General features: G+C 35.6%; 1 protein-coding gene across 3 annotated transcripts in view; it reads left to right on the forward strand.

Moving 5' to 3' along the window:
• The window catches only part of MOB1B (MOB kinase activator 1B), a 51920-nt gene extending 46173 nt beyond the window's left edge, over positions 1-5747 (forward strand). For all 3 annotated transcript variants that reach the window (XM_049630603.1, XM_049630602.1, XM_049630601.1), the window contains exon 6: positions 1962-5747. In XM_049630603.1, coding sequence (XP_049486560.1) covers positions 1962-2039 — 78 coding nt within the window. In that variant the 3' untranslated portion in view covers positions 2040-5747. The remainder of the gene's footprint in view (positions 1-1961) is intronic.
• Positions 5748-10211: the final 4464 nt, after the last annotated feature.

Raw genomic sequence — 10211 nt, forward strand, 5'->3', positions numbered from 1 at the left:
TGGTAGGCAGAAGTCCAAGTCTTAAATCTGTTAGTTTTGTTTATCTGTGGGCATATACTCACAAATGCCCTCCCCTCACCCCATCTCTACTAAAGAAAAATGTGTCTATTTTCCCTCTCTACATACCCCCACACTAAAAGCACACATTTCATGTCTCAATTTCACCTATATAAACACATTTTAGATTATAACTTGCCAAAACTGTTGCTCAGAGGAATTACTTTACCATGGTATCCTATCTACAGACACCTATAGAAAAAAAGAAAATCTTGTCCCAAAGTTTGCTTCTGTGCTTTGGTTTAGACAGAAGAGGATTGCTAATGTTCAGGTTTTAGTGATTTAGGAGAGGATATTCTCCCTCCAGAAGGGTTACTTTTATCCTACTGTATGATCTTATCTGAAAATGCAATGTTATGTCTCAGCTCCTAGCAAATATTGATACCTAGCATTAAGCACATCTGAGCTTATTGAAATGTATTTCAAGACACTGTGACCTTCTTAAAGGTATTTCCATTAGTATACAGTCACCCCTTGTTGGTGTAAGAGGGACCTCTGCCCTAGACCTCACTGTTTAGAGAATCCTGTTCTGGTCATTCTCCAGCTGTATTCTCACAGAGTAAGGGACCCACAGGGCAAAGAACATACCTCCCAGATCCCTCTGGTTTGTGCTCTGGTACCTGATCTCAATTTTCTTTCCACATGGTCCCAGTTATATTTCCAAGTTCTGCATGGATCTTTTCCTTGGGTCCATTCTTTCAAGGGATGATCATATCTCTGATACGTGTACCTCTAGATCTTAGGGGTAGCGAGATGGCAGCAGTTTGTGAAGGTGTGTGACCATTGCCTACATAAACCAGCCAGGGTGTCCACACTCCTGCAAGTGAGGCTCCTTAAAGTTCCAGGTAGAGCTGGGGGTTGGAAGATCAGGGAGGTTTGCTGAGGGTCAGGGATAGGCTCTCTTCATGTTACTCCTTTCCAGTGCAGAATCCTGAGCAATCTTGAGAATTCTAAATTCGAATCTGCTTTCCTGGTCACTTTGAAGGTATATTTGTTAAGGTAGGAGGATAGAACATGTTTTATTTAACAATGTTTTAGCTTAATGTAAAATTTAATAGTCATATGCTATATATCCATTTGTGTTCTTAGTCCAGATCCCACAAATCTTAGGGGTAGGCTTGCTCTTAAATGCTTCTAATTCTTTCCCCCAGTACTTACTATAATGGTTGACATGATCATCTCAATAAGTGAATGAAATTGGGAGCTCAGAATGCCCTACCATGGCAGAATATGAGATTAGAAGTATAGACAGCCTATATTTATTTAGCCTTACGGTGTTATAGTTGTGGGGAAATCTGTTCAACATTGAAGCTCACAACGACAGGAGTGGAATTCATAAAGAAGCAAAAATTAAATCCAGGCTTTCTAATTTGTTTGTTATAGGATTTTGTTTATCATTTGTGGACTCCGTGTTGCTTATGTTACTCTCATGCTACATCTCATGATAGCTTGCTGATGTTTAAGTCTTTTACTCTTCATGTTCATGTAATGTTGAAATTTGCCTGAGATGCTAGAGTTTTTGGTCCCCACTTGTTTGACGATATCTAAATGGTTATTCCCTTTTAACAGGAAGCAGCACTCTCATTTATTGAGTATTCACTTTATGCCAGGAATTACATGAAGTGGTTAGCACACAGTATCACATTTAGTCCCTACAGTAATTTTACAAGGTAGGGGGATTTACCCTAGTATTACTACAGATGTGTACAATATCAGAAGTGCGTAAGTGATTTGCCTAAGTCAAGACACAGAGTGGGGGAATAGGAATACATTTTTTTGAAAAAATGATAAGACCCTTATTTACTTTGAAAGCTAATGTCCAACAAATGTTAATGGAAATCTGCTTTGGGATGAAATATAAATAATACATTATTACTATTTTTTCCTGCCTTTATTGTGTGTAGGAATTCAACCTTATTGATAGAAGAGAACTTGCACCACTCCAAGAACTGATTGAAAAACTCACCTCAAAGGACAGATAAAAGGACGCAGAGCTGTGCAAATTGTTCCTCAAATGAAGTGTGTGGAGTTTATTTGGATTTGGTTGTGTTTTATTTTTATCTCGGTCGTTTTTGTCATAGGTTTAGGGGGCTTGTTTGGGTTTCTTTTTTCTTTATTCTGAGTAAGTGAAACCATATTCAATTGCTAGAGGAAGCCAAGAACCATTCTCTGTAAATTTGATAGGGGGTAAGTTTTGTCTTAGTGGCATATGGTGGTTTTTTTTTGTTTGTTTTTTTTACTTGGTTTGCTTACTTGCAGAATTTTTGATAATACTGTGTGCTGAAAGAAAACGCTTGCTGATTGGACTGATGACAGTTGGGGGTTCTGTGTTGTGTAAATTGTGGCCAATTTCTGAAGTCCCCAAAAGACTTATGTTTTTAAGTGCCTTGGTAGGCTCACTTCTGAGGTGCAAAGCACAGACATAGAACTGAACAGGGCTTGAACAATATTAGGATTACTACCCAGGGCACTTACTGATGCATGTTTTAAAATGTCTATGATAAAAGCCATAGTTTACCAAAATTGGTGATCTCCAGCTTTTACTACATTAAAGAAACACAATTTGTAAAGGTGTGCATGTAGAACGTACAAAATTAGTATTTATTAATTATTTTTGATATTGATGGTAATTCTGTTCAACAAATGTTTAAAGTTCTACAAGCAGGTCTTTCTTCCATCTCTTGATATCTGTGATATTGAAACTAAAGGATGTTGAAGTGTAATACCTATTGCATTTTAGCTTCTTTCTACATGTTAACTGCACTCTAGGTGTAAAAATTCAGGTTTTATATAGGTTTGCCATCTTCAGAGGTGATGCTGAACTGTGAGGTTTCTTAGCAATTGCCAAATGAGCCATAAGTCTAGAGAATTCCCTTCTACTTTGAAGAGGAGGGGATGGATAAGAGTGTGTGTTTGGTTGGGAGGGTTTGTTTGTATGGGGAGCTATAGATGGAATTGTATGATGAGTCAAGTTCAGAAAGTCTTGTCTTAAAATCCTTGAGTAGAGTGGCATGAAGTTTTTAACCAATTTCTTGTAAACAAAGTCTTAGAGACTTCCTTTTAGGAATCAACTTCCATGAGAAGTTAAACATAAATTATTAATTTTAGGTGTAGACATTAAACATGGAATTTAAGGACTGTTTGGGGGAAATAGATCACTCTCCAGCATTTCCATTCAGTGAATGGAGCTGGTGTTTGCCTGTCATTTTAAAATGATACAGTACCCTTCTCTGCTTATGATAGGCCCAATTTGAAGCATTCTGACTTCTGATTTTTCTACTGTGAAAGGAAATCTTTTTCTTTGCAGTGATATCAAACAATGTAAGTGCTAATTTAGTAGTTATTAACTTTTACATTTTATTTGTCATGGCTTTCTAGTGAATTATTCCCATAAGTAAAAAGTTCAGAAAGTTAATTTTTAAAATAATTTTAACATTTTTCACTTCAATTTTAGTCTTGAGAAGTATCTTTTTCAGACTTCCTTTTGATTTTGTCATTTCTGGTAAGATCTGTTTCCTTCAGTTACAAATATGTATTCTTCCTTTAGTGTGAAATATATACCTTTTTCCTTGTGGAATAGAAATCTTGCTTTGAAATTATATAGACTAAAAATGGTCAGTAAGCGAGAATCTAAAATTAAATAAATCAGTCTGTCTTTGCCATTAACAGGGAGAGCAGTGATATAATTTAATGCCATTACAGTTATGATGACTAGGAACTGCCTTTTTCTCCATTTCATTTCTAACAATCATTCTCCAAGTACCAACAGTAGAAGTAATGGGAGAGCCTGGCAAGTATGTTGGACGTTCATTGGTAATGGTTATTGATAAACTGCAGTGAGAAGTAACTGATGTCCTTAAAACAAATATTTTATTACCTAGGTAGGTAATATCAATCCCTGTAGGTTGATTCAGAAATAAAATTTGGCATCAAGTGACATGGGGTCCTATTTATTGATGAAAATGAAGCATAATTATTCCAGTAGTCTTCTATACTGCGTTGGACTTTGTATCATCCTAGTAACAAAGGGGTTGCAAATAGCCAAGTGTAGAAAATACTGAAAAATCGTTCTTGCTCTTTTAAGCCTTACACAGTAGTACACTGTAAAAATGGAAGGATGTTTCTATAAAATAATGTTTAGTACTAGGCCCTACTTTCCTACTGTGTGTAGATAGGAGTTTGTTGTCACTGTGTCAGAATCTCAGGTGCCTGCTTCTGAGTATTCCTTTAAACAGAGGTATTATTAGGAAGTAAGGAGATAATGTACGCATGGATATGATAACAAAGTAGAGAAGTTCTCCCAGGGAGAGGCCTGGCATTGTACATGGGGTTACATGGCCACAGGTAAGGAAACACCCACCAGAGCATGTGAGAAATAACCAGTTTAACAGAACTTGCTTTGATTTGATTAGTTTCCATGAGCGTTAATAAGATGCCCTTTATAAAATAAGGATCAAATCCTGGTTTTGTAGCACTTTGCTTACGAATGTGTATTGGATTCTTCCCAGATCTCTTAATTTAGTTTATAAATAACCAAGATAATGATTTCCCCCCTGCTCTTTATACAGAGATTTAAAGCAGAAGTTGGTTTTCTCATCCACTAATTAAAGCATAAAATATCAAGTAATAAGTTAACATAGTATTATTATCACAATGCTTTGGTTAAGTGTTGAAATGAAGCAAGTTTTAGGAGTTATTTTAAATGATGGAAAATTAATAATCCAAGAGTGAAAATCTTTCGGTAAGCAGTAGATGGTGCTACTGGCTCTCATTTGCTGACTTGATTGTTCTGTTGCCCATAAAAACCATGGCATTAGACTTCATTAAAAGAGTAAGCATGTGTTAGTTGGCTGGTAGAGGCTTTGGAGGTCAGTTTACTTTACATCGAAAGATTTTACATTGCTCTTTCTATTTGTGTTATTTGTAAATGGTAAAGGGTGCGCATAAAATGTATTGGCTGGGGGAAGACAGGTTTAGTGTATAATATATCTCAGATTAAGTTACTGCCTGGCTTATCAGGAAAGATAAAACACTACAATCTCTTATCTTCAGGAAATACAGATGATGTGGATATTTATATTTTACATGTAATCACCAGACTCCATTTTATGTATTAGCATTTTCCTTGCTTATGGGAAAATAGCAAAATGACATTTCTTTTATACCTTTGTGTACACCCTCTCTGAGAGAGGTTTTGATAACCACTGAAATGGTGAAATGTGAGATACAATTATTAAGTTAGTTGTAGGACTTTCTTTTCAAATAAGTATGTCATACCTTAAACATCCAAATGAGAGTTGATCTTCAGAGTGGTTCCTGTGGGAGCATTATTCTTTCTAGCTATGCTTTGAGGGTGTAATGTTTTTGGAGCATTTTCAGAGATGCCTTGAGAATTGGTTTATGACTATGCAAGAAAATCTATTTCATCATTTTAGTTGCACCGAAGACTTTTTTGGCAGCTTAGTAAGACCTAGCTCATTCACCAAACTTAACTCTACTTTGCTGTTTTCTTAGAACTAAACCATTAGGGAAGTTCAAAAGACTGCCATAGGCTCTGAATTTGCAGAAGAGAATGTTTTGAGCATTGGTAGCACCATTTAATAAAGGAATAGTTTCCTGATGTCTCTACTTTGAAGTACACAGTGTCATTTGGATGTATAGGTTTTATTTAATTTTTACAAATTTAGTTTAATTACCTTATTGTTAAATATAATAATTAAAAAATCAAGGTCTGTCTCTTGTTTTCTACTTTCGTTTCTTTCCCTGATAGCTTCTGAGTTTTATCTCAACTACTATAAGATAATTTTGATTGAAGGGACAGTATGAAAAAATGGATCCAATATTTAATATAGAAGTAGCTTAAGATAACAATAGCCTTTACCTTTGTCCTTTTTTTTAAACATTATTTTCACTCAAATGAAAAGACTGCAGATCATTGTACAAAGAAATTGGAATAAATTTTATATAATAATTATGCTGAATGTTAAACCTGTGTATCACAGATAAAATATTTAAAATTGTATAATCATTTCATATATCATTTATAACTTTAAAATTTTTGAATGTCTTTTTAAAAGATATGGGACCATAAGTATATTTGTAACTTGAAAATGTGACTGCATACCAAGGGGAAAAGTTATTTTGAAACTTTTCTGAAATATTAAAGAATGTACCAATTTTTAGACATGCTATTCTAGATCCACTCCTAAAATAATTTAAATAGTAGAGTTTTGTCATAATGTTAAGATTCACCCACAGCAATTACTGTTTTTCAGTTTAATGGTGTATGATATTACTAGAGGTAAAGATATCTTAAGATTTATTGGAAAAATTTAATTTTAAGGTATAGTAACAGTTCTGACTACAAACAATTTAAACTTTTAAGATGTTCCTAACAAGTTAATCGTAGAGAATAATTTATTGTAAAGGTATAATACTATGTTCCATGTCTGCCACTTATAGCTGAACAAAACCTAAATTTTGACAAAAGACAGGAAATGCATATTAAAGTATTGAATAATCTCAGTTTTGCAAGTATGATGCCAGTTCCTTTTCTGTGTGTAATGCTATACAATAGAGCATTTTGGGTTACAGTTCTCAAAGATAGATAATGAAAGCACTGGCCTGTTTTTAGCTCTGTTGGCTTGTCATCTCCTTTTCCTTAAATTACTTCCTTACGCTGTTGACTTCCCACCTCTCAGCCTCCATTGCACTAGGAGAACAAAACAGATGGGTTGATTGTGCAGGTCCTTGTTAGTGGTTCTGAAGCACTTTCTGTAATCCACTGACAGAAGTGTTGGCAGGTGCAACTTACATAAGCATTTTTGGTTTGTTCTGGTTGACAGCTTTCTTGAAGTTATGTCACTGAAGCTGAGATTATTAGTAATTTAAAATTTTCGTTAATATTTAATTTTTCTTCTGTGTATTAAATTTTTATGTGTTGGTGTTTCTTACAGGTTTGTACATATTTTCATTTTCATTTTCTGAGATAATAGATTAGTGCATTTCCATATTAAGAACACATTTCTCCTTAAATTGTTCTGCAGAAATAACTATTTTTGGGGGAAATAGTTTTTTACAGTCACTAAATTGTATGTGTTATTTTTGTACATGCATAACTAAGGTGGTAAGGGCCCTAATCCTGTAGGGAATGCTTAACTTTTGTTCTATTTGAATTTTTCCATATGTTATTACTTAAAATTATCAAGGAACAGTGTCATGAAATCTAGGTTGAGAGAGAGTACAATAAACATGACAACTCTTAAAGTTTGAGTAGAGATAATTTCTGATGACAAAAGCATAATCCTGCCAGTGCCATATAATGGAAGCCTATTCACATTGTGTAATTGCAGAGAATGTGCAAGACAACGGATCCTGCTCTCATGGAAACACACAATTCTCTTTATTTTTAAGTAGTTGGATGGGGAAAAATGGTCTGAAATATGAAATGAAACATGAATGCTATATTGAAAAGTGTGCCAAGATTACTCAAATTCTAGTTATTACAGATCAAAGTTTAACTGCTTCATCATTTTACTTTAAAAGGGATACTGAATGTCAGAAAATCTGTAATATGTTTAATTGAAAGATGTAAATAATGTATACAGACTTGTATGTGATGGGATGGGAAATATTTAAATTCTAGGTTTTTTCTAAAGGAAGAAACTGAATGTTTATTTAAAAAATTAATAAATAGTTATGTTTGGCCATGAATCCTGCATTATTGATTATTTTTGCTGTAGATGCTCCCACATTGAACACATTCCTAGAAAAATATTGTAAGTTTGGAATATGTTGAACATTAAATTTTTTCTAATGTTTACAACAACCTCAGAGGTTGGTATCTCAGTATCTTGCATGCTAGAAAACTGAAGCTCGGGAATTGTACAAATCACTGATTAGGACCAGGATTAGAATCCAAATAGTCTTGACCCTGAAGCTAATGTTTTTGTTTGTTTTCTTTAAATATTCTACTACAACAAATAATTATTTGTTGACCTTTCTGTCAAGCTTTTATCAAGTATTTTATCTTTGTTATAGACCATTAAAGAATATTAATAAACAGGAGCACCTGGGTAGCTCAGTCAGTTGAGCATCCGACTTTAGCTCAGGTCATGATCTCCCAGTTTTGAGTTCAAGTCCCACATCTGGCTCACTGCTGTCAGCCTGTCAGCACAGAGCCCACTTCAGATCTTTTGTTCCCCTCCCTCTACCCCTCCCCTGCTTGTGCTATCTCAAAAGTAAATAAATATTTTTTAAAAAAATATTAATAAACAGTATTGGAGGATCTTCATTTTACCCTGATACCTAAGTTCTAAAAGAAAGTATGTATTTTAGAGTATTCTCATATTCTAGAGAGATTTATTAGAAGCTTTTGTGTTTGGAACATCAAGTCACCAAAGTATCCCAGTGTCACTAATTGGTATTTGTAGAAAAAGCTAGGAGTACACTTCTCTAAAGAAGACATCCAGATGGCCAACAGGCACATGAAAAGATGCTCAACATCATCCTCATCAGGGAAATACAAATCAAAACCACACTGAGATATCACCTCATGCCAGAGTGGCTAAAATGAACAAATCAGGAGACTATAGATGTTGGAGAGGATGTGGAGAAACGGGAACCCTCTTGCACTGTTGGTGGGAATGCAAACTGGTGCAGCCACTCTAGAAAAGTGTGGAGGTTCCTCAAAAAATTAAAAATAGATCTACCCTATCACCCAAAAATAGCACTGCTAGGAATTTACCCAAGGCATACAGGAGTGCTGATGCATAGGGGCACTTATACCCCAATGTTTATAGCAGCACTCTCAACAATAGCCAAATTATGGAAAGAGCCTAAATGTCTATCAACTGATGAATGGATAAAGAAATTGTGTGGCACAAAAACAGACACATAGACCAATGGAATAGAATAGAAACCCCAGAAATAGACCCACAAACGTATGGCCAACTCATCTTTGACAAAGCAGGAAAGAACATCCAATGGAAAAAAGTCTCTAACAAATGGTGCTGGGAGAACTGGACAGCAACATGCAGAAGGTTGAAACTAGACCACTTTCTCACACCATTCACAAAAATAAACTCAAAATGGATAAAGGACCTGAATGTGAGACGAAACCATCAAAACCTTAGAGGAGAAAGCAGGAAAAGACCTCTCTGACCTCAGCCGTAGCAATCTCTTACTCGACACATCCCCAAAGGCAAGGGAATTAAAAGCAAAAGTGAATTACTGGGACCTTATGAAGATAAAAAGCTTCTGCACAGCAAAGGAAACAACCAACAAAACTAAAAGGCAACCAACGGAATGGGAAAAGATATTTGCAAATGACACATCGGACAAAGGGCTAGTATCCAAAATCTATAAAGAGCTCATCAAACTCCACACCCGAAAAACAAATAACCCAGTGAAGAAATGGGCAGAAAACATGAATAGACACTTCTCTAAAGAAGACATCCGGATGGCCAACAGGCACATGAAAAGATGTTCAACGTCGCTCCTTATCAGGGAAATACAAATCAAAACCACACTCAGATACCACCTCACGCCAGTCAGAGTGACCAAAATGAAGAAATCAGGGGACTATAGATGCTGGAGAGGATGTGGAGAAACAGGAACCCTCTTGCACTGTTGGTGGGAATGCAAATTGGTGCAGCCGCTCTGGAAAGTGGTGTGGAGGTTCCTCAGAAAATTAAAAATAGACCTACTCTATGACCCAGCAATAGCACTGCTAGGAATTTATCCAAGGGATACAGGAGTACTGATGCATAGGGGCACTTGTACCCCAATGTTTATAGCAGCACTCTCAACAATAGGCAAATTATGGAAAGAGCCTAAATGTCCATCAACTGATGAATGGATAAAGAAATTGTGGTTTATATACACAATGGAATACTACGTGGCAATGAGAAAAAATGAAATATGGCCTTTTGTAGCAACATGGATGGAACTGGAGAGTGTGATGCTAAGTGAAATAAGCCATACAGAGAAAGACAGATACCATATGGTTTCACTCTTATGTGGATCCTGAGAAACTTAACAGAAACCCATGGGGGAGGGGAAGGAAAAAAAAAAAAAAAAGAGGTTAGAGTGGGAGAGAGCCAAAGCATAAGAGACTGTTAAAAACTGAGAACAAACTGAGGGTTGATGGGGGG

The sequence above is a fragment of the Panthera uncia genome, chromosome B1 (genome assembly GCF_023721935.1).
Source record: "Panthera uncia isolate 11264 chromosome B1, Puncia_PCG_1.0, whole genome shotgun sequence".
Taxonomy (NCBI): domain Eukaryota; kingdom Metazoa; phylum Chordata; class Mammalia; order Carnivora; family Felidae; genus Panthera; species Panthera uncia.